The following is a 26,661-nucleotide window of genomic DNA, read 5'->3' on the forward strand; positions in this document are numbered from 1 at the left end:
CACACTTTAAGAAAAAAAAAAATAGCAAACGCTAAATGTATTATTTTGGTGGTGAAATTAGTACATTATTCTGGTAAAGTAAAAGTTACCATTTTAATCCTAATATTTTTTACTTTTTCTCACAATTATGACTTTTTGTGCTGCTAATGTACTTTAATTTGAAGTCACCTCAAACCAATTTTCCCGTTAAAAAGTAAAGTGAATGAATATAACATGCTTACATTTAACCTGCTATATTTACTTGAGTAACATTTTGAATAAATTGTAGTTGTCATAGTGTTAATTGCAACATACGTTTTGCTTGAATATTTTTGAAGTGCTGCCATTACATTCTGCTTCACTCAGTCAAGTTGATGCACCCCCCCCCCCCCCCCCCCCCCCCCGCACCCACCCCCAACTCCCCACAATTATGTTGGCACGCTAGCTACACCTTATGTAAAAGTTGACCTCCCATGGCCAAATATTGTTATGCAAAATGTAAAGCACCCAATATCTCATATGACCTTTTCTGTATGACCTGCATCCATTTCACACCCGTCTAGTGTGTCAATGACACCTGTGGTGCTGCCTGGTAGTAGCAGCGAAAGCCCGTGTGCACTTTATGATGCTCCTACATCAAGTGTTCATTGTGTGTACTCATTCAGCAGGTGTCTGACTGGGAAAAACAAACAACAGCTTTTTTTTTGTTGCATTCAGTGGTCAGTCTGAAATTGGAATTCATTCATTGCAAATCATTCATATGGATAGTGATTGGCTTCAGTGGCGATGATGCTAGCAGCAGTTAAAAGTGCATGGCGCGGTTTCGGAAATAAACTTTTATTTTCGAATGTTTGGTTTAGCAGAGTTAGAAAATGCGACACTGAATGATATTTGATGCGGTTCTATTTATTTATTTATTTTTCCAAATAGTGCTTTTCAGCTTTTGCCCTTGATCTTGTCAAATTTAAATATGTATTACACTGCCCCCTGGTGGCTAAGGTGCACACACTAAAAGCAAAAAATATATATATATTATTAGGGGTGTAATGAAAATTGACCTGATATCCACACCCCTAATCTATATACATATATATTTGTGTTACAATGTCAAGTACAAGTGCTATTTTTCTTATTAAAAAACATGTTTCAAAAATGTCTTTTTGCTGGGCCTGTAATGGATTACCATTCATTTCAATAGCAAAGATTTGCGATATAAATGTTGTCACAGAACGAATAAAATTCGTAAGTCAAGGTACAACTGCGCATTACTTGTCGTGCGTGCGTGGTGCCAACTTAGCAACACGCTCTCGGATGCAAAGTGGCCGCTATCATGATATCGTCCTGATATGACGGCTCAATGCAAATGAAAACAAGACGCCCACATTGCGTTGGCCCCTCTGCGTGTTCGCCGAGCTGACCGGCAGGTGAACCTCTCGAGCCAGCCTTGTTTCCAAACCAAGGTGAATCCCTTTCTCCTCCGCTTGACACAATTGCGGCCCCGAAGGACGTACTGTAGGAGCGGTCTTCTTCTCGAGTGTTATTGTGGTGTGGCTTGCCTCCAAAAAAGGGAAACGTCCACAGTGATAGAAGAAACATTCCATTTTGAATTTGTTATCCCTTTACTTTGTTTCATCCATGCTGACACGAATAATGATAAGTAGGCTAGTCCCTGACATGGCATTTTATGTTGTTGTTGTTTTTTTTTTATTGGCATTTTACATGTAGGCTATTGTATATCAGACAGTAAAGACGGTAGAGGAAGAAATGAGATTTTTATTGAGAATGTGGATGAAGGTACATTTGATTCACTATTGTACGTATACGCTTAACTTTTTAGGACAATACTGTACATTTAAATGTAATCTTTCAAGGGGAAGTTTGCAGTTTTGAAATTGCTAGCATGATTTGAATGTAGCCTCACGACTAATTGTGACGTGCACTGTAAACAAGCCGACATTAGCAATGACTGCTCGGTTGGTAGCATGGCTTATCCATAATGGAGCGCTGCTACATGGCTATAGTTCAGACTTGCACCCAAACCCTGCGTTTGCTATTCATGTTCACATTAACAAGCGAGTACCGAATAAACAGATTGGATACTGATTGTATTTTTCCAAAGTCTCAATTATTCACTTCTCTAAAGATATTATCTACTGCATGTATTGAACCGGAGTGTACTCATGTGCGTTGGCAGAGCAGTGCTAACATACGGAAATGTTTTCATTTTTGGTTTAAAATACCTTCCTTCAACTTCAAAGATTGCTTTTTACACCTCAGCCAACGAGGAAATCCAGCAAGTTTTTCTTTCTTTGGTCCAGTTAGTAAATTAATCTACAGTATATTGTGTCATACTAGCAAGGTAGCTAACCTGTGGCCAAACTCACGTCGTATGCTAGCTACTGTGACGGCGTGAGAGAGGACAACAGTTAACGTACTTATTTACTTATTTAAGAGCCCTTTAAAGCAAAAAAAAAAAAACAACAAAAAAAACATTTACCATAAAAACAAGAAGTGACACACTTAATTTGCCGGGCTTTGAGTTTAACAAACGTGCTTTACGTCTCGGAAATATGTGGACGTCACGCGTGACACGTTTTTGTGTTACTTTACCGGTTTATTTTCTGAATTCCAAAATGTGCAACCTTCATGTTGCTTCAGGGTTCATTAGCTCTCTGCCAAAACAACAGATGTAACGGCGCCTTATAATAACAATACGGTCGGACAGTGCTGTCGTGTCTCCAAGATATACTCATGAGTACATATCTGCAGCATGTCTTTTGGACGCTCTATTGAAATTGTTTTCCCTAAGGTCGTACGATAGCATGTAAACGTAAACTGTGTCCTCAAATGACAAGGATACTGATGTGATTGATTGTGAGCGTCGACAATAAATCTTTTTCTTTTGTCTCACATTTGTGCACCAGACAGGGGCTCATATCTGGATTCTCCAGTGGAAAAAAGGTGCCAAGTGCTTGTCAACAAGTGCTGACAATGATGTGGTGGAGGTGAGGGGAGGTCAAACTGCGAGCACAAAAGATGTGCTGAAGACAAGCAGAGCACAAAGAAATGAAGAGGACGCCTTCTGATACAGCGCAGCACAGTGAACAACGTCATGTTGCAATGGGATGATTTATGTTTGTCATGCACGCCTATAAAGCTCATTTGTTAGAAGAGTTTTGTTGAACATAGCTTTGAGGAGCATGCCATTTGTAAAAGTGCAGAACAACAGGTAATGCTGCCAAAGTAATACAGTGTTCCCTCGCTATAACGCGGTTCACTTTTCGCTGCCTCGCTGTTTTGTGGATTTTTTTTGGGTGCAATTTTGGATGTATTACCTATTTTATAAAATTTATGAAGGTTTGAACACTAAAAACGTTTAAACAAGAGAGAAACGTGAGAAAATGTAAATACCTTGATGAGAAAAGTGTATAAACTGTGTGGTGAGGTGTTTTAGAACCTTAAAACATTTATAATAAATGTAAAACATAAAAAGCTAACTACTTCGCAGATTTCATTTACTGCAAGTATTTTTTATTTTTTTTAATCCTAACCCCAGCGGAAAACGAGGGAACACTGTATACCAGATTCACAATGCCGCTATTTAGCAGATTTTTATTGTACAGCTACTAAATCTATTTGGAGCTAATGCACATAGAAATGGGGTGCAATTCCACTTTGGACTACCAGATGGCTTCACACTTATTCAGTTTGAGACAGATTACATTTGAAAGAAGAAGAACCAACCCGGAAGTAGTGTTTTGTTGTTGTTGTTGTTTTTTGCTCTAAGACATATTTTTTTAAGTGATAGGTTAATTTTATGTCTTGCATATTAGTAGTGATGATGGAATTTGTTTAATGTAAACAGACTGTACAATATTTTTGTGTTATCCATTGCTCTTGTTTTGTCTCTCCCAACATATTTTATGTTTAGATATTCTTATATGCAATGCGAGAACTGATAGGACACGTGGGAGTTAAAGATTCAAATGCAGAATCCCCGAACAAGTGACAGCGAAATGCAAACCACTCAGCCATATTATGTAATTTGTGTGTTAACGTAATTGGTGAGTTAAATGTTTTTGTTATTTATGTACCTGGGTGGATCAAATGCTCTTGTGGCCTATATGTAGTTCCACACCCGTTTTATCTAGTTGAGAAGAATACACACTGACTGTGTTAGCGTTACAAGTTTTGGTCAGAATCTAAAGAAACACATCCGAGCAAACATTTCATGACTTGAAATAAACATCAGAGTTGTCCGGACTGGTGCACCAATATTACAGACTGTTCAAAGAGTTTATCTGGCGTTGCTCGGCAATGAGATATTCTCCTTATTACAAGGCAGCGTACCATCACGATAGTGCAGAAGTTGTTATAATAAGGTCAGATTACAGCACAATGTTGCCTAACGCTGACATGTTATTACTCTGCTCTTTGTGCATCAGATGAGCTGCACATTCTGTCTGCTGTGCTGCTGAGGAGGCGTGAGATAAACGGTCGAGTCCCACACATCTTCCTCTGTGCGCAGACACGTGCTGCTGCAAGTTGCTGGACTTCTTGAAAAAGGAGGTCAAGCAGAGCTATTCTACACACTCCACGTCAACAATGCTCCACACCGAGATGAGCTGATAACCTAAAGCAAGAAAAGGCGTCATCGCTATGGGAAATGTCATGTGATAAAACCATAGCTCATTTGAATGTGGTGGGCAGCTGCTAATCCGTTCCATGACGCCGGTTGACTTCCAAGTTGTTTTAATTCCAAAACAGTCTTTCCCATATGAAAGAGGATTATATGTTGTGTATTCAAAACATCCACCTTATTTTGCCAGTCAACTAGCTGAATACTCACACATAATGTAAAGCACCATAGATGAATGAAATTAGCGCCAACCTTGCGCTGTTATAACACTTTCGACAGATATAACAGAACAAATGCTGCATGTAGAGTAGAGGAATCTTTATTGACTGTCAGAAACAATTCATGCTACTACAACTAACTGAGCAGCCGTGGCCATCTTCATTTATATCCATGTGTACAACTATACATTATACTGCCCCCTGGTGGCCAAGGTGTGCAGATGGATGGATGGATGGATGGATGGACGGGCAGACAGACAGACAGACAGACAGACAGACAGACAGACAGATGGATTATGGGGGAAGGATTGTTGGGTGGATGGAACTCATGGTGTATGTATGTATATGTATGGCTGGATGTATGTATGTATGTATGTATGTATATGTATGTATGTATGTATGTATGTACGTATGTATGTATGTATATGTATGTATGTATGTATGTATGTACGTATGTATGTATGTATGTATGTATGTATGTATGTATGTATGTATGTATGTATGTATGTATGTATGTATGTATGTATGTATATGTATGTATGTATGTATGTATATGTATGTATGTATGTATGTATGTATGTATGTATGTATGTATGTATATGTATGTATGTATATGTATGTATGTATGTATGTATGTATGTATGTATGTATATGTATGTATGTATGTATGTATGTACGTATGTATGTATGTATGTATGTATGTATGTATGTATGTATGTATGTATGTATGTATGTATGTATGTATGTATATGTATGTATGTATGTATGTATGTATGTATATGTATGTATGTATGTATGTATGTATGTATGTATGTATGTATGTATATGTATGTATGTATGTATGTACGTATGTATGTATGGATGTATTGATGGATGGATGGATGGATGGATGGATGGATGGACGGACGGACAGACAGACAGATGGGTTATGGGGGAAGAATATGGTGTGGGTGGATGGAACTGATGATGTATGTATGTATGTATGTATGGATGGATGGACGGATGGATGGATGATGGATGGATTAATGGATGGATGATGGTGGATGGATTATGGAGGGAAGGATGGTTGAGTGGATGGAGGGATAATGCATGGATGGAGTGATGGATGAAGGGATGGTTGGATGGACGGACAGATGGACGGATGGATGGTTGGATGGATGGATGGCAAATTAATGGATAAAGGGATGGCAAATGGAGGGATGAATGATAAATCAAAGTTACCTGCATTTCTGTGGTGGTACGAGGGGGCAAATAAAACAGAAAATAAAATAAAAGCAACACAAAAAAAATGCCCTCTCAAATGAAAACTCCCTCATGCAGATTCTCCTGTAACTTGTAAGCAAGTGTTGGCACAAGAATGAATGTCAATTATTTCATATTGCCTTCCTGCAGTCGATATAATGTGCAGGTTTCCCGATACTTTTGTCTATGCAGTGCCGGTATCTGGATGACACGGTTGATGATGACTACGCTTCTAATAAAAAAGATGAATGCATCACCCCCCTCCCGCCCCCCATTGCCGCCGCGATGATTAAGGCGGACTTTTTTTTCCTTTTCTTTTTGTCAATTAGTAGTGGAGCGAGCAGGAGCCGGTCCTTGTAGGCAGCCTCGCGATTGGCGCAGGCGTCCAGCTCGTGGCGTTGCGAGCTCCTATATAAAGGCGAGCAGGCTGAAGCTCCCACTGAGCATCGGTGCCGTCTGCCTGTCATGCGAGTCCAAAGCACAGTGAGGAGTAGAGCAGCCTTGTAAAAGAGCAGCCTCACTCCCCCTTCATTTCTTCCCATTTATCCCATTTCTTCTTCTTTTTTTTTCTTTTTTTTTCATTTGAATTTCATTTTCATTTGAATCCCTGGTGAATGAGTCCCCCGCGGAGGCTCGGCCGTCTCTTTGCGATCACTTGTGACATCTTCGCCGGGAAGACGATGCCTCTGAGGACGGGACTTTTCCTCCTGATGCTGCTCATCGCATCTGCATACGAGCTGGATCACAACGAGTCCTATTCGTCCAGGAGAGCACGCTTCTCGGCCAACAGCCCCAGTAAGTAGCACACCACATGCTTGTGCATCTTGTGCGTGTGGAAGCCGTGCCTCGCTTGCTCACATGCACATTTCTTCTCTCATTATGATCATTTTTTTTGGCCTGTGCAGCCGTTTTGCAGGGCAATGAATTGTGCGTGGTATAATTATTTTTTTGAATGACTTGGTTGCCGGTGTCCAGCCGGCAACAGATGAGCCTGCTAGTACTGCATAGTGCTGCTTACTAATATTGTGCATTAGTATTAAACAATGTAATTCAATGTCTAGCATGAAATGAAATCTTGTGTGGATTTTGCACTAATTGGTGTAACATGGGTGGACAACCTACGGCCAGGGAGCATTCAAACAGGCTGATTGTGAAATTAAAAAAAAATAAAAATAAATCAAGCTTCAGCCACAAGTGCACATACAAAAATACACGTTTGTCCAATTCTTGCAGCATTCAATGACTAGAGAGAAAGTAGGATACAATATCAAGGGCAAAAAAAAAAGGGGTTCACATCCCACCCTGGACTAGTTGCCAATCAATCAAGGCACTTAGACAACCATACACACCTGTGCATGCTTTTAATATGTTAAGAAAACTCACATGTGCACAGAAAAATCCCCAAATACAAACCAAACTCCCCACAGGAAGCCTGAGATTCAAACCCAGAACCTCGACTGCTGTGAGGCAGATGTTCTAGCCACTTTTCCCATGCTGCCCTTTAAACCTTGACATCCAAATGCCAAACATCAAGATTTGCATCAGATATGTCATATTTATCGTATCATATGAGCGCCTATCAAATGATTAACATGTAACTTAATAGTTAAAAAAAAAAAAAAAAAAAAATCAAAAGAAAAGTTGTTTGGAATGGAATTGATGAAAAATTCATTGGAATTAACTATTTCTAATATCAGCTCATCTGTGCAGCAGCTTCAAAACACTTTAATCTGAGTTATACAATCACAAAATGTGCTATAAATGCAAAATTGGACCTTTAAAAATAGGCTGTCAAAGCATCTGTGGATGCTTTCTTGCTCTACTGATTGGTCAAGTGGGTAGTTCAAAGTTAACCAAATGCTCTAAATCAGGTGCGAATGGTTGTTTTAAATAGCGCTATGCATGATGGTGGTCGACGCCAGTAATTGGATATTTGCGTATACATGTCCTTCTTTACAATTATCTGTCATTGTTTTTTGGAGGAATATTTTATGTATCAAACGTATGACTCGTCCTGTTATCAGTTTGAAAAAAAGTGGTATCGAATATCACACGTTTGAAATGCGCCCTGCGATTGGACGCCGACCAGTCCAGCTCACCCGAGACCACATTGGGGACAAGCGCCTTAGAAAAATGGATGACATGATGTCTCTTTTGTCTCTCTGCTTGCATGGCTGTGCTTCGTCACGGACGTCGACTTTACTTGCGTTCTGTCGTGATCCACATTTGCCCGGACTGTGGCGTGTGGCGACTCGCTCGTCAGGAATACTGAAGTGGTCGCAGTCCTAAAATGTGGCTTGACAATTACCAGTTGGTGCAAAAATAATTGAAGACAGAGGCTGGTGGCAGGGCAGCATGCGTGTGCGTGCGTGCGTGTGTGTGAGTTTATGCGTGTCGAAAGGCACGCCAACAATTCTCAGGAAACTCTTTTGGTATTTCTGGTGCCGTCGGTCCAAAAGCTCTGCTGCGAAATATAGGTCCCGCCAAGGGAAAAGCCATGCGGCGCCAAAAAGTGTGGGAGCCTCTGGGAGCTTGTAAGGTGTCCAATCTCCACTTTTGCCCCTTGCGGCTGCACGTCCTTTTGTCAAAGCGGCGCACCGTGATGGAGTGAATATTCTCCTTCGCTGGCCGCATTTTTTGTCGCCCAGAGCCTGGCAACCGTAGTTGAGAGTGTGCAGTGGAGCTACTGTTGGCTTGCGCCACTGATGGATCATCATCATCATCATCATCATCATCATCTCTGTGCCCACAGCAGATGTGGCACGCTGTCTCAACAGTGCCCTCCAAGTTGGCTGTGGGGCCTTCGCCTGCCTGGAAAACTCGACGTGCGACACAGATGGCATGCATGACATCTGCAAGTCCTTCCTGTACAGTGCTGCTAAATTTGACACTCAGGTATACGCTTACACTCCCCCTCCACTGACGCCTCCGGCTTTGAAAGTAAACAGTGCGCAGCTACCTCGACTTACGACTTCATTCATTGCCACTGCACTGTAAAATCTTCATTAAAAAAAAAAAAAAAGGAATCAAAAGGAGATGTAAAGGGAAAAACCAGATTTGTGAGTTGTAATTACGGCCAAAGACACACACACACACACAAAATGTAGTCCAGTGGTTACTTGGCTTTTCACGTGCCACCAATTATAATGACCCGCATTAAAATGCAGTAAAGGCCCAAGTAGTCATTAAATGATAGCAGTTTTATTCCTAAAAAGCAGTGTCGGGCAGCTTTCAGGTCATTTAAGTGACCTAATCCACCACTCATTGACATCATTGCGTCATTAAACAATGTTCTAAAACGCGCTAAAACAGTGTGGATGAAAACTATTACTAAAGTATGAAACGGTTACTTTTATCTTCTATTATCGCCTCCATATCTTTACACCACATAGCAGCACACAAACACTATTTTATCAATATGAAAACTAAAATACAATACATCGTACTCACTAAACATGCTAATGCAACCTGTCGGTGGAAGCTAGCTGCTAGCTGTTAGCTAACTTAAGCATACTTCTCTAAAAGTAACTCCCAAAAATCACTTTCCGGGTTGAAACAAGCCAGCCAGTAACTGTTGGTTGACCTAGTATCATAAAATTTAGTTTTCTTTAAAAAGAGCGGCTTGAAAAATGAATTTTTAATTATTTCTGACATCATCAAGCTTAACCAATCAAAGGTACAACTATAGCTGAACTAGTTCAGAAGTTCTTGGGCAAATTACATGGCAACAGAAGCTGAAATCTGATTGGACAAGACATACGCTATAAAATGAAGACAAAAACGTTTGGAAATACTTTATTATCATTTCATCCAAGTCAGATATTTGATAGCGATTTGGCCAGCACAGAAGACCTTGAAGGCCCTGAACGTGCGTCACTACTAAAATATTATATGAACATTAAAACTGTTCTTAATGATTCCATAAAACATATATAAACCACACATAAAAGTTAAAAGCTGTATCAAAATTAATGTTTGAAGCTATTTCAGTGATTCTTTTACACACCACTAGAGAGAGCCTGCACAGCTACAGTACGTACTACACTTTGAGAATCACTGCTACATTCTCTTTAATGTGTCTTTAAGTATGTGGCATGTAGCTCTCCTGCGACTCCCATGTCCCTCAATAAGCCAGATCCTGTCTTTTAAAGTCACACGCATTCAGTCACAGATACTACAGTACTGTCGTAAATGAAGAAAGTGACCCCAAGTGGATAAAAATAACATTGTCCTTCTTCTTCTTCTTCTTCTTCTTCTTCTTCTTCTTCTTCTTCTTCTTCTTCTTCTTCTTCTTCAGGGTAAAGCATTTGTGAAAGAGAGCCTTAAGTGCATTGCCAATGGCATCACCTCCAAGGTGTTCCCCACCATCCGTCGCTGCTCCACATTCCAAAGAATGATATCCGAAGTCCAGGAGGAGTGCTACAGCAAGCTGGATATTTGCACCATTGCTCGGACCAATCCCGACGCTATCGGCGAGGTGGCCCAGCTGCCGAGCCACTTCCCCAATAGGTGAGGCTCCCCCCAATCCCCCCGCTTCCGTTATACACACCAATTAATGTATAAATGAAAATGAATGACACGTATGTACTTTTCTGTATGGGCAGAGGATACTTTTATATTTGACTTTTAACTTAATTTTAACTTGAAGCATAAAGTGGACGTTTGTGGTGATAGCAGTATTTGTTACGCTTGGCAATGACTATTAGTAAACGCTTTCATGAAATGAGAGTTTGAGAAGCTGTGACGTCGTTCCTAGCTCGTCTCTCATTCTGAAATGAACCACTACCACATGCGGGACATATTTAGACTACTTCCATAAACACTGTGCCACGTGTTTTTGTGCGTCACTCAACGTCATACGGATGTGTTTCGTTAGCATTAGAAGTTGCATTTGTTCTCGTAATGTGAACAATTACATAAGAGGATCGTAAAGACAGAAATGGGCATCATGCCCTGTCGTGTGAACGTCGCCTACGTTTATATCACAAATTGCTTTATTAGTTACATTCAGCAGCCGCATAAGCTCCAATAACCAAGACACATACACTCTATTTTACACAACTTAAAAATGGCCACAATAACAAAAAATGAGTCCTACTTACGGACACAAATGGCGCTCACTAAGCTAACATAGCATCAGCGTAGCATGCTAACTTAGCACATAACAGGTTGCTATCACACAGACTTAACTTCGCCATCTTAGCAATTGTACACACACACACGCACACACACACACACACACACGCGCACAAAATGGCGACATAAACTTACTTTTCAGCAGACACTGGGAGAAAATAATACATATAAATCAGCTAGCTCCACTGCTTAGATACCTGTGTCAGTCTCAGTATCGTAACTCTCTCTCCAAACAAACAAGCAAGCAAGTCATTTGCACATGTTCAATAACGTTAATTGTTATTGTTTACTTGTTTGCGTCTCCATGCAGTATGAGAACGTGTAACTTACCTCCTACTAGGTTATATTTGTGTTTCATGTTTGTTATTTTCGTTTCGCTCTAACTATAGGTTGTGATTGGTGTAATGGCGTCTTGTTCATTTACATTGGCTTACTCAACGACTTACCGAGTGAGCTTTTTCGTTAATTGGTCTTTAAAGCATTCTGCTTCCACAAACTAATAATAATAGTAAAGCGCAGTGACTAGAATAAGTTATTATGAGTATGGAAATCGTAATCTGTAACAGTAGGTTGCTCATGAGTGAAAAAAGTGGTCATATTAGACACGTTACAGGCATCAGTGCTGATTAGACACCTATAGGCCATGTGTGCCCTACTTAGCGCTCTTGTTTGGAGAGTCTTCTCCACAAAAGTAGCATAAAGTGCTGCTGTTGGTTCAGCAAATATAAACGTTGTACACCGGATACCCCTTTGACCTGGATTTATGTAGCATAACAGATGGCTCACGTTGTATTCACTTGCATGTTTTTTGGTTACCATCTGCTCAATGCAGCCGGGAAATAGAATTCAACTGCGCGTCTTGTTTGTCGGAGTGCATACGAAGGGGAATCGGGGTGGGAAGGGTGGACATTTGGATGACACTCCGGTGCCCCCTCTGCTTTGAGCAGTGAAAGTGTTTTGTTTTTGGTTTTTTTGTGGCCTCAGGTTCTACGGGAGGCTGCTGCAGAGCCTGATGGACTGCGACGAGGACACGGTGGAGCGCGTCAGGACCAGCATGGTGTCTCGGATGGGCCCGGAGATGACCATGCTCATACAGCTCCTGCAGAACAAGCCGTGCGCGTCCACGGCCGGCGCGGCCGCAGCGGCGGCGGCCGCCCCGACCGGAGCGGAGGCCCGCGGGAGCTGGCGCTGGTCCGCGGGCCCCCATATGTACAAGATCCAGCCGAATTTGCGAAACAGAGACGCTGCCAGTCATTTTGGCAAAAAGCGTTCAGCCAGTGACAGCTCCTAACTGCTTCTTTTGCACTCCAAGTTCAAATCGCTCCTCTATTCCCTCGGGGTGAACACATTCATTCCTCCACTCGACTGGAAGTGATACAAATATGCACCTCAAGGGAATGCCGGACCGCCCCTAGAGTTGATTTGATTGTCGCTATATTGTATATCCTACGTTTAAGGCTTGAGAAACCGTCTCCCTCCACCCCCAGCCCCCCACTTCCATCCATCATTCCCACAGCCTTGCTCACTTTTCATCTTCTTTAGATGAGATGAATCCTTAAAAAGTCTTAATGCCAAGCACAAAAAAAGAAGAAACAGCCATAGTGCTTCATATCCCTACTGTAGGGGTGCTCAAACCTCCCCCTTATAATCCTAATACCATTTAAACATAACCATGTGTGTTAATTGGCTAAATCGCATAGGAACTAATAAGTTGCCCATTTTGAGGTCGGAATGCTATGATAAATTCATATACTGTGTTTTTTGAGAAAATATAATTTTATAGGAATCAGGTTACATTTTTATCAACAAAACTAGAACAACAAAGACATGTTTTGTTGGTCCTAATATTCTGAGAAATTAATCACAATACAATAAAGTCAAAGTGTTACAACGTAAGGAAAATGAATATCAAAAATAAGTGTGTCAGAAAAGTTCCAGGATTGTTGTCATGTCATCCCCACCTAAAGTCGGAACCTTTCTGACACATTGCGTGTAATGTATTGCTATTTATTTTGCTAATCTCCAAGATGCAGTTCGCAGACCCCAGTTTGAGAACATCTGCTCTAGAAAGCAGGGGCCGCACCTGGCGTATCACTTTGGACACCACCACTTTAATGCTGCAAATTAAAAGTACTATTTTATAGGGGCCCGGTCAGTCATGGGAACGTTAGAATCACTTTTCTCCCACTTATGGCACGCCTAAGCACAAGTAAAAGTCATCCATTGCTAGATTTATTGGTTCATCCACAAAGGGGAAGGGGTGGGGGTTTGGGGGCGTTACTTTCTATGTATACAACATTTTAGTGATGAGACCAGTCAAATTGTGAGCATGAGATGTGAAGATCACCTTCACGTGTATTTTTTAACGATGCTAACTCTTACATGTACTGTATCCTATAGGTAATTCTGAGACAGCCATAGCTAGCCTTCTACGAAGAGAGCGTGGTCACCAGAACCTTAGAGAGGTTACCTTATACTGACCAAAAAAAAAGAAAGAGAACTAACAACAAAACACACCTTCAAAACTGCCCTGAAAGCTATTCATGAAATACCAAAATGCTCGTGTACAGATATAGCACATATGATTAGGATGTTTGTTTTCTGATGACAGATGTAGCCATTAGTAGTGACATTGTTGTTCGCAATCATCATGAAGCTCATGAGGCCAAATCTGTCCGTCAAATCATCACAATGCATACGACTGTTGAGCTCTCCGGCGTCAGAGGCACTAATTTTATGTTGCTAAACCGAGAGCGAGGTGGCCCGCGTCCGCGCCGAACGACGCACGCTCGCTTCCCCGGGGGTCGAGATTTAGAGAAACTATTTTAAAAGAAAACACATACACACACACACAAAAAAAAACAAGCCTTCTCGGAATTATATTTATTTTCCTACTATATTATTTAATGTCTTATTTTAATGCACATATTGTAGGTTTAATTCGCTTAAAACAAGCAGTTATGGCTCTGATTTGAACATCTATATGCCAAAAAAAAAAAAAAAAAGACTGAATGGGACCCGTGTGATGACTCTGTGCTGGTCATAGGGGAACAAAGTTGGTCATTCAAGTCAGGTGATCGACTCGCATGGGAACACAACGACACGTTGCATTGCGGCTGCTACAATGCACTTTGGACGCAAAGCAAACATCAGCATTGACGTCTTAGATGATGGCATTCATTTTGTCATTGAAGAATTGGAGAAGGCAGTCAAGTTAGCAGCTGGGCTGTTGTATAGTGCACTTGTCTGTTGACACTTCAACTTGCTATTTTCCCGTATGTTTGAACCCTTCATATTCTATGAAGACAATCGCAACCCGACAGGAAGTCCCATGCTGGTGTTTGTTTGGCCTGTTACCTTGTCGACAGGAGGAGAGGAGGCAGTCTCGGAGCGTTTAGCTCACGCGTTTGTGCACATCGCCTCAAACGAAGTGTTTGTAGGGACACGTTTCTTCATCTGTAGGGTTGGGTTCAGCTCCTTTCAAAAATAATTTGATGTAATTAGGTTGATGGGCCAACACAGAAGTTGGATTGAGAATTCTGACTTTACGAGGGTAATAATGCTAGCTTTTCATTGACGCTCGACATATCTAGGCAAGCAAAAATTCACACTCACATGCAGTTGTCTTGAAATAACCGAGACTGACTTTTGACAAAAGAAATGGGGGAGCACTCAAGGTATCACCATAATGACCAACAATGACCAAGACCAACGTATTAGGTCTAATTGTTTATGAAACTATTACTAGTTCAAGTTACAGTAACATTCACAGTTTGAAGAATAATAATAATAATAATAATAATAATAATAATAATAATAATAATAATAATAATAATAATAATAATAATAATGACTAGTGGCTCGTGGTTCTCGTACCACACTTTGAGAGCCAATTATCTAGACAGATACACAAACGTTAGCTCACCATAGTAGACATGTTTTTAGATTGTGGGAGGAAGACACAAGTCACTAGTCACGTGACCCCGCCCAGTCAGGTGAGTGGGAAGTCACATGACTACTATTTCCTAGCTTGGATTGATGGTGGCTGTGCGATATGACATGCTACATGTAAACAGAAAAAGCAACATGTTGCTAAACCACATTAGCGAGAACATTGCCGTGAGATTTTACGAGAATTACGAAATCTTGTGAGGCGGGATGTTACGCCAAACACTCTTCAATGGAAACACCTACAATTCAAAATTGTACTTAATCGGAATTGTATAAATATCGCATTAATTTTGTGAATTATAAATAAAACCATATATATATATATATATATATATATATATATATATATATATATATATATATATATATATATATATATATATATATATATATATATATATATAGCCATTTTCACAGACACAACGCCCCCCCTCGCTGCCGGCTTTTTTGCTATTGTGATAAAACATGGACCAAAGAAAGATGAGAGTCTCTTCTTTCATAGGAAAATAAAGTATATTTGTATCTGTTTCCATTTTGCAGCAATTAGCATTAGAATATAGCTAAGTTTCATCAACATTCATAATGCTGGTGAAAACACTGAAAAAAAGAGCTCGCTGCAACATGGCCCTGGCTGATCTCTTATACTCTGCTGCCACTTGCTGGACATTTTTTGCAATAACTACCATTGCTTTAAGGCACCTCTTCATATCAGAAAGTGAATTGAAGCCTTCTGTATGTTCTTGCATAAAAAAAAATGTTTTTGAGAGTGAAGGACAAAGTATGCAAAAACGTATTTATACCTTTTTGGGTTTGAATGAGTTAAATGTGTCAACGTTCAAATTCCACTTGAAGAAAACAATCAAGGAGCTGACCGCAATCCTGCGTGAAGAAGCGACTTCATTGACCAGGGAGAAGCACAAACATTACAAGATATTATTTTTGTTTTTTTCTTACTTTGAAAAGGTGATTTGTTTTTCTGCGTCAACTCCGAGAGTATGTTGAGAATTCCAATCTATGCAATGATCTCCGACACAAACGCTTCACGGCGACAAACAAACGGACCTTTTGTTCAGGCAGTGAATAAAAGCGCTCTATCTATCTACGGTGATTGTTCGGCTCAGTCAACGGCGTGTCCTTTCAGCATCTAAGAGCTATAGTCACACTGTAGTCCAATGCTATCCTACTATTTTATGTTCAATATGCACTTTTTTTTCCCCTTTCCATCTTGACCACTATAAAGGGCATTGAAACATTCATGATGCATACGCGTGTGCGTGTGTGTGTGTGTGTGTATGTGTGTGTGTGTGTATGTGTGTTGTCCATCCATCACGGGTTAATCCCTAAACCCAAACAGCTGCTGCCCACTTATTGGCGACACCCACGTACGTGTCTTGTCTGTCGTCACGTCGCGTTGTGTCGACTTCCTGTGGACATTCCTGCGTGTCGATTACTTCTCGGGCAAATTGACTGTTTTCCTCACCAAGTCCGACGTACCGCTTAAGTTTTTCAGAGAATGTAACTGTTTACTGAATGTCTGCTTGCAGGAGGCCACGTCCGTCACACGTGAAGGCGACTTTTTGCGTGGGACAAAAACAAACGTGCACACACGCACACATACACAACGTGGTCACGGGCCTTGGGTTAGTTTGCATTTGCAGATCGGAGTGAGAGCGTCACGGGCGGCGAAGCTGCGTGAAAATGGTTTCTCCTGACACGTCATGGTACTCTTTTTTTTCCTCTCAAGACTTGAAATAGTTTGATCGTGATTGATTGTTGTTGTGCTCCAGCAAAAGCGGGGGAAAAAAAGCTTCAGTGACTTGTAAAGTTTATTTTGTATTCATATATCTATATAAATATAGATATATAGATATAAGTGACAGTTATTTTACTATTCAAATAGCACACTCAATGTTATTGAGGTTTGAACTGAAGTTCCTGATGCTATGTAACGCATGATTGACCTTGTGTAAATGACTTGCACTTTAAAATATACCCACGGACATATATACCCATACTGTGTATATGTTTGGGTTTTTCCTCTGTACTGAAAAGTCATGAAAGATACAAATGCATCAATTGTGTGTCTTTTGCTGAAATAAAATATTTATCATATCTGGCATATTGCTTTTTTTTTTTGCTTTTTTTTTTTTTTTTCTTTCCGGGTGTGCAATGACTCACTGACATTAAAATAGGAAGTGAGCAACCACAAGGGTTTGTATAAAAGAAAAAACAAAAAAAATTGGGTTGTTTTGTTCTACTACTACTACTACTACTAATAATAATAATAATAATAATAATAATAATAATAATAATAATAACAGTACTTAAGAGAAACAGCATTCTTTATGGTGTTGTAAATGTATTAAACATATACAAGAGGACTTCAGACATTTTACAACTTGCCTTAAATACAGGTATAAATGTATATGCTTAACGATATTTAGTACAGGAGGAATTTTTTTTTAAATTAAAGAATTATAACTGTAATTCAACAAAAGATGCCTCTGCCAAATCTAATATAAGGACCTTAGCGACAAAAGAAAAAAAGGTGGTCTTCAAAGCAGCCCATATTTGTCCACTTGTTAATTAAGTAATTTATTATTATTATTATTATTAGTAGTAGTAGTAGTAGTAGTAGTAGTAGTAGTAGTAGTAGTAGTAGTAGTAGTAGTAGTATTTTTAAATAGTGACTACCCCGGCACAAACCCCCCACAAAGCCTCCGATCTTATACTAACTGCCTACGAGCTGAATTTGTCTCATATGTATGTATACCGTATAGTTTATAAAATAGTCTTCTCGTGAGGTGCGAGTAACAAGATGGCCGCCCTGTGACTTAAACGGCTTGCACTGGTGTGTCTGGGCTATCTAATCATACAGGTCTGTGGCCTCAGTGTAGTACCAAATAAGCAAGCAGCACTTACTCAATATCGGGCTGAAAGTATCTAGTTGGTATCAGAATCCTTCATGAGTACCCGATGCCTTGAAATAAGTATCGTATGGCCCATCCCTAGTCTTCAATTTCCCAAAAGTTCTGCCCAGAGAGTTAATATATCAGCAAAATCCAAATGGTAGTGCCTTGAGTTGACATTATCTCACAAGACAAGAGTGGGAAAGTTAAACACTATATCACGTTCAAACTGGACTATTTTCCAGCAACATGAGCTCGCCAACTGAAAAAGAAATGTCAGTGTCTTGCCACAATACACTCCATAAACAAAGAGTTTTCCAAGTAGCTTATGAACACGCCATTTTTATCCTAAATATTAAAAAGAAAAGAAAAAAAGAAAAAGAGCTGACATTAGTCACATTGTGCCCACCTTTGAATGACAAATTATAATTTCTCTCGACAGAGACATGGCAGGAAGAAGAATGTCTTTTGTTTGTTGACGAGGGGTGGGAACCTCTGGCTTCCTCACGATACGATACGATATGCGATACAAGGCTCATGATAACGATTATCTCACAATAAGGCGATACCACGATTACCGATATATTGCTCAGGTAATAAATCCACGACAATCTATGATAAAACGGATCATAAAATAATAATAATAATGATAATAATATAAATAAATAAATAATAAATAAAATTATAAAATAAATAAATATCAAAAATAATAATAAAAAATAAATAAATAATTCTAATAAAAATAATAATTCACAATATTATAATAAAAATAATACAAATAAATATAAATCTAATAATAATAATAATAATAATAATAATAATAATAATAATAATAATAATAATAAACTAAGCTCCTGAGTCTTCTTCGCTTGTCGACTTCTATCGATTTCCTCGCCACTCTTATGAGGCACTCCCCCTAGTGGCACGCCAAGTAATTGCTAAATAAGTCACAAACAATGGAGCCGTTATAGTGGCTGTATATTAACTACAAATATCGCGATACTTGCGTCGACGTATCGATAATCTATCGGGAGACAAAATATCACGATTTATCCCGAAATCGATACATCGTCACACTCCTATTGTTGATTCCCATTTTACATGAGTTTGAATGTGATTTCTTCATTCTGAACACAGGTACATTCCAGTTATTAAATGGTGTGCACACTTATGCAACCAAATTTGTTCTGTGTATGTTTACTTACATGCCCTCTTGAAAAGAGTTTTTTTTTTTTTTTTAAAGTCAATTTAAAAGTCCTTAATCAAAGGTATGAGAAAAAAGCAAAGTTATAGGGCACATTAATGATGGAAAATGTTTTGATTTCCTTTTTTTAAACCACAAAAAAACGTGTATTTGAACAAGGGTGTGTTGACTTTTTATATCCACTGTATAAAGGCAAGTTGCTTAAAATGAAATTCGAATAGCGTGCACGTGGGCCCAAGTGGCGGTCGAAACTGTGTTTTGTGCACGGTTCCTGCCTTGGAAGTAAACGTGATCACAGTGGTCACACGGGTTTGAAGAAATCTCCTCAGCTGTGCTTCCGTTTGCTCTTTACAATGTCCTGTAAAAGCCCGGCTTTGTCCTAATTGTGCAGGATGTGCCGCTTGATCACTACCGTTGGCCGTGCCAGCTTCAGAGCGAAGAATTTCATACACGGTGAAAAAAAAGTGAGGAAGAATGTCGACGCACAATGCACTTCATTATAGCAGCACACTCGCTGTGACCTCCCAAAATAAAGACAAATTAGGCGCGTTCTGAGAGTGTCAACAACAATTGGACTTTTATATGCGTCATAAAAAGCCGAATTCAGCGCAAGGCTGCTGCACGCGGGGGCTGACGTGCGTTAACATTGTGCAGGCGCAGCCGGCGGACTTGCCAGGGAGCGAGCTTTCAATAAGTTCTGCGAAATCTATCGTATGCACTGAAAACTCAAAAGTGCATCCAGCGCTCTCCGCTTCTTTCTATTAAGAGCAAATTATCCGCGCATGACATGGCTGTGGTCTACCACATCCTCCGAGCGCTCGGTATGTGTGACAAATCCAGCAGGACCCATGAAGGCGGATCAAGGACGCCGAGCACCTCCTGATGGAAATGAACTTTCTTCAAACTTGAACGCGAAGCGAGCTGAAACTGCAAAAAAAAAAGAAAAAAAAAGAAAAAAAAGTGGCTGTTTGGCGGAAGGGCCCGAGGATAAGAGAGAAGAGGCTGCGTGGACACTAATCTCAGTCGGAGGCAGATATAATTTCATGCCTATTTAGAGGAGAGTCCTGGGGGGCTTTCTCATCAGTCGGCTCCCCAGCCAGTCGGCCAGCAAGCCAGCCAGCCAGCCTGCCTCGTGGATGGGTGATGCTAAAACTAAAGCACACCAATTAGCTAGCATTTTCCTCCTTTTAGGAGCCGTTCACTCATCAATAAAGCATGATATATATTTTAGATACTTATTTTTGCAAACCACACATGATATACAGTAATGTTTAGTAATGAGTTGCTTAATGCACTTTTGCCGAAGATCGTATGCTTTATTCCAACGTATCGGAGTGTAGCCTACACAGGCATGTTGATGTAGCATGTAGCATATCAACACATGGGAATGCTAGCCTTTTTCATTTGAATAACTGACTTCCATCTCCATGATCCTGTGCCGTAACCTGGTCAATGGCAGAACAAAGGATGATTTTTCTCTTTGGTCCCATTTTAAAACCACCTACATTGCTACAAGACGTATCCTAGCTAGCACTAAGCTAGTTAGTCTCTCACACTGATGACTGAATAGCCGATAGGCCAAGACTTTTGAGGTTGTGGTCCCAAGAAACGTTTCTTGGCATACGATAGTATACCTTTACAGTGTGGAAATTGGAGAACATTTGAGACAGTACTTAGGAGAAACAGCATGATTTATGGTGTTTTAAATTTATTAAACATAAACAAGAGGACTTCAGACATTTTACAACTTGCCTTAAATACATGTATAAGTTATATGCTTAATGATGTTTAATACAGGAGCAAATGTATATTTGTTATTAAAGAATTATAACTGTAATTCAACAAAAGATGCCTCTGCCAAATCTAATATTGAGTCTAAGGAACTGAGCGATAAAAAGAAAAAGGTGGTCTTCAAAGCAGCACCGTCCACTTGTTATTTATTTATTTACTTTGTTAAAAAAATAGTGACCACCCCGGTACAAACCCCCCACCACACCTCCGGCCTTGTACTAACTGCCTACATATATGTATATGTACAGTATATATGTACATGTCTAATCCGTACGTATACCGTATAGTTTATACAGTAGTCTGCTCGTGAGGTGGGAGGAGCAAGATGGCCGCCATGAGACTTCAACGGCTTGCACTGGCATGTATGGGCCATACATACAGGTCAGTGGTCTCTCATGTCCAGTGTCCCAAGTTTGCTAACTCCCCTTCGTTTGCTGCGAGCTCAGCGTTAGCCAGGCAAGAGTGGGGTGTTGTTGGCTCACCAAATATTCCCATAACTACTTCCGGGCATTAGGAATGATCGTGGGACCCGGGGAGTTGTGATGCTGCGCTGGCCTGGGTGGGGGCTGTGTTTGCCTGGTCAGGCCGAGGTCGACAGCTCCCCTCTTTAGTGGAAGTTCTCATGCTTGCCAGATCCACCACACCAGCGTCTACTGAAATTCAAACAGAATTTGCTTCTCCCACTGGTCGCTGAATCAATGGAGGCTGGTGTTGGCAGATCGCACTCTGCTTCATCTATCCTTCCTTCCTTTCTTTAGTCTTTTATCTGATCTCTTGAAGTCTGACTAATCCGTTGAAATTTAGATGTTTCTGGGTTGGTGAAAGATTCTGGTTTTGTAACTCTGTGGGTGGTAGGTGGTAGTTTTAGTCCGGTGGAAAATGTGTGTTGATGAAATTGTTTTATTTTTGTTGACGAAATGAACACTAGTAAAGCGGATGACCCAACTGAAGCTTCTCGTTCAACAACGGACCAACCTTCAGTGTTAATCGGCGCTGTGGCTTTTGTTATTGAGCTCATAATCTTTCCTTTGATCCTTCCTCTAGTCACCTGACAACTTCAGGACTCTGGCAGGACTCTAAAAGGTATTGGATTTTTAACAGGTTTCAAGTGAACTGATTAGCAAAAAGAATAAAAAAGGAATGATCGGAAGATTAAAAAAATGTGGGCTTAGCGAATTGAACTGAATTGAATTTTATCCCTTTAAAATATATTGAGATCGTAGCTTTCATTGGAAAGCTATGTTTTTGAAGGAAATGCCACTTTTATAATATTGACAAGGTCATTACTATTTTTTAAATGACAACAAGTAACCCATTGCAACATATACCCTTCTCAAAATGAGCTTTCCATATCTCGACATAATCTTGTAGAGGCACCCAATAATTGAGCATTTCCTGACTTTGATTGGAAGCAAGAGATAATGCAAAAAATTTGTGCCGATTGTTGGTATGTGTGCATGTGTGTGTGTCCACGGCTGCACTAGTGTCACTTTTAATAGCAGCTGGCATGGCGCTTTAAATACATAGAAACACCTCGTTGCCTGGAAACAGATTTTTGACCCTGCCTGTTCACTTGGTTGCCCGTCTCTTGGAGCGCTGCCCGGTTGTATCGCCACCCTGAGAGTCACAAGCTGAGGAATACATGAATAATGATGACAGGAGAGGATCATTATGCAGATGTGATTCTTACCATCTGCTTGCCGCTCATGAAAATGTGCTCATTTGATTTCGCTTGCCCCTCGATGACAAATAAAAGCCTGCGACACAACATTAGGTGCACTCGCACTGCCTAATGACAAAAAGATGTGTCACAAACGATGGCTCGACAAGCACAAAAATGCTCACTTTTCATTTTCATTTGTTGTTTGTGGTTGTAGTTCGCAGCAGCATCGAGATCTAATACATCTAATATCAAAATATTTGTTTTTTTGTTTTGTTTTTTATAAGGATGCTATTGCTATATTGGAATGGTATGATATAGAATATATGATTTTACCATACCAATATTTATTTATATTCATTGTTAAAGGATTACTATAATTTATGTGTACTATATATTATTAACTGAGATGTTTATTATTATTTTTATTAGTTATTGACATGCTAACTGTTAGCATTGTATTGCATTGTCTATGTAGTTCATTTTTTGTTTTTTTTTTAGGCCGATGCCGAATCCGATATTTGGCAACATAAAATTTTAATAACCGCTTAATCGTAATTAAAATATATTATTATGAATATAATCACTTAACGCTTACAACAATAAAGACATGAATTCGAAGCAGAATCTTTGACTGTCTTTTAGTATGTTTAACTTTACAACAGAGAGAAAAATGATATCAAATCAGTAGATTTTTTTATGGGGCCATTTTTTTATTTTTTTATTTGAATGTCATTATTTTTGTCCTCTGTTGTAATGTGTTAATGTCTAAAATAATAATAATAATAATAATAATAATAAGAAGAAGAAGAAGAAGAAGAAGAAGAACATTATTATTATTATTATTATTATAGATTATAGATTATTATTATTATTATTATTATTATTATTATTATTATTATTATTATTATTATTATTATTATTATTATTAATCTTTTCTTTTTTTTCCCCCCTAATTTTAAAAGCGCTTATGTTAAATCATCCTGCCGGCTAATTGGCTGACACATTTCTTGTGTTGGATCTCATCACACTGGTGTAGCTTGTCTATTTAGCCGAATGTCCCTTAGGCATCATAATATATCACATTCATGAAAATTTTGAAGCTCTTCTGTGATATCTATGACAACTAAGGTTCTCATCACTTACTCTTCAATCTGACCGTCAAGGCATGAGTAATAGATCGCTGCCCGGTTTATCAATTAGACATGATCAACTAAACAATTGCATTGTGGTAAAGTGCAGCACAGCCCAGCACAGCATTGGTCCCCCCCCCTCCCTTCCGCTATCTCCCTTTCCCCCGTGTGTGTTTTACATTCATTATGTCCCCCTCTCTTTCCCATGGAACTTGTAGCATATTCATCAGCACTGTGACAAATTAGATGTGCGGTGAAATGGAATAGCGGCGAAAGATTAGATCCACTCCAATCTCGCCAGCAATCACTATCCCCTTCAGTTCTGTGGGGAAATACCCAAGGACAGCCAAGATAATTAGATCACATTTGACTGCAGAAAGTGTCGGAATGGCAGCTGGAAGACATGCAACCGTCTCTGGATTCCTACATCGTCATATGCTTTGTGTATTGTGCTAAATGTATAAATGTGAAACACATTGTGTCCAAGTGCACTGCGTTATTACCATTATAAAGCTGCAGCACATGAGATTATATATTTTCACAGCCAAAATGTAAATGCTGTTTCATCAATCATAATGCCAATCAAACGTTAGCATATTCGTATTTGTAAAGGCAAACCGTTTAATATAGTGGATGCAAAGTCTACACATCCCTGCCCAAATGCCAGGTATAAAAATTATTTCACAATTTTTTACATCATATCTATAAGCAGCTGTACAGCTCAATTAATTGTGAAAAGCGGTCCAATAAAGTCCCATAATGTTGTTGCATAAGTATGCACACCCTCTTACAAACCGAACATGTGGTTGTGTTCAGAATGAACCAGTCACTGAACTGGATTAACCAATCACATTTGTCTATTGTGTATTGTTGTGACATACTTTTAACGTGCAGTCATGTACACCTTATATGAACTGTTTACAAAGAGAATTTACCGTATGACAATTTCTCCATTTATGTGTGTACACTTGTTGGATAAAGTGATTGTATATGATTTAAAAAAAAAAAATACATGTAACTTTTTGTGACATGGAACAAAAAGCCTAAAATGTCACTTCATCAATGATAGCATTTCACTTGCTTTGCTGCATTAAGGGAACCAACCTGGTGCGATAGCGACACCTAGTGGAAAACAACAGGTTGCAACCAATAAACATGCGGTGAGTAGAAACCACATCGCCAGTTATGTATGTCAATTGAAGTACCGTTCGATGTACTCTACTTGTTGAATGTATTATTGACTATTATACCATTCAATTTCAGCTGCAGTGTAATATTACTATTATATATTTAGCCAATTCTATCCATCTATCATGATTGGTCGGTCTGTCTATCCAAACATACAACCTTCTTCATGATGGAGCTTAAGTTCATCAGCAGCAGCAGAATGCACAATCAAGACAAAAGTATTGGGACACTTGATGAATACATTTACAAGGCAGGAATTGGATATGCAGAAAATATGCAATATTATTAAAACAGAATTATGTGCTATGCAATACATACATACAACATATTTTATACTCTATTATCATCTAGTAGTAGTAGATTTGATTTTTTATTTTTTTTTTATTGGAAAGACTCTCTTTGGAATTAATGAACTTTTTATTATTATTTTTTATTTGTTTTGATCACGAACACGTCTAAATAATACGTAGAGTGGCCCTTGAAGTTTTAGGCGCTTGTTTCGCATTAGTCAATTTAAAGGATCATATGTGTGTGTGCGGGTGCGGGTGCGGGTGCGCGCGCGCGACATCGTCAGTCACGCATTGCAGGCTGGCGCCGCCGCCTCGCCACTTCCACAACATGAGGTGTCGTGTTTCTGTTTGTTGTGGCCTCGGACAACACTAATAACATGTCTGCGCAACAATGTGGATGACAAAGCTGGTCAACATCGCCTCGGAGTGGACGTCCACCCAACCTCAATCTCACAAGCCCCCCCAATGCCTCCAACCTTCTGGGATTCGAGACTCATTAAAGTCCCTATCTACATTAGGGGTGGGAACCTCTGGCTACCTCACGATACGATACGATATGCGATGCGAGGCTCACGATAACGATTATCTCACGATATGACGATACCACGATTATGTATTGCGCAGGTAATAAATCCACGATAATCTATGCTAAATCTCTAAAACTAATAATAATAATAATAATAAAATAAATATCAATAAATAATAAAAAAAATATATATAAATAAATATAAATAATATAAATACATAATATAACAAATATCTATAATATATATAAAATATAAGTAATACTAATAATAATAATACTACTACTAATAATAATAATAACGAATAAAAATAAATAATATATACATAATAATAATAATAATTTAAAAAATTAAGCTTATGAAGACTTCTGTCCATTTTCCCGCCACTCTTATGAGGCACTCCCCCTAGTGGCCCGCCCAGTAATTGGTCAATAAATCATGAAGAATGGAGCCGTTATAGTGGCTGGTTATTAACGCCAAATATCGCGATACTTGCGTAGACGTATCGATAATCTATTAGGAGACAAAGTATCACGATTTATCGCAATATCGATATATCGTCACACTCCTAATCTACATGTGTAGCTCCACTCTCTTCAAATATCCTTATAAGACCACAAGTATCAACGCTAACCGTTAGCATGTCAATGGCATTTTGCATCGTTTGTTAGCATTAAGCTAGGTGGAATTTCCTATGGCAAAGCTATGTATTGTTGGTTTTTATTATTATTATTATTATTATTATTATTATTATTATTATTATTATTATTATTATTATTATTATTATTATGGTTGTT

At 39.3% G+C, this 26,661-nt stretch overlaps 1 protein-coding gene across 1 annotated transcript; it reads left to right on the forward strand.

Annotated features, from left to right (window-relative positions):
* Window positions 1–6,539: 6,539 nt before the first annotated feature.
* stc1 (stanniocalcin 1) lies at window positions 6,540–15,503 on the forward strand. Its single transcript, XM_077522007.1, has 4 exons — window positions 6,540–6,873; window positions 8,831–8,973; window positions 10,376–10,587; window positions 12,199–15,503. Exons 1-4 carry the CDS (start codon window positions 6,693–6,695, stop codon window positions 12,503–12,505), a joined length of 843 nt encoding a protein of 280 aa, XP_077378133.1. The 5' UTR covers window positions 6,540–6,692; the 3' UTR covers window positions 12,506–15,503.
* Window positions 15,504–26,661: the final 11,158 nt, after the last annotated feature.

Source organism: Festucalex cinctus, chromosome 5, assembly GCF_051991245.1.
Source record: "Festucalex cinctus isolate MCC-2025b chromosome 5, RoL_Fcin_1.0, whole genome shotgun sequence".
Lineage (NCBI taxonomy): Eukaryota > Metazoa > Chordata > Actinopteri > Syngnathiformes > Syngnathidae > Festucalex > Festucalex cinctus.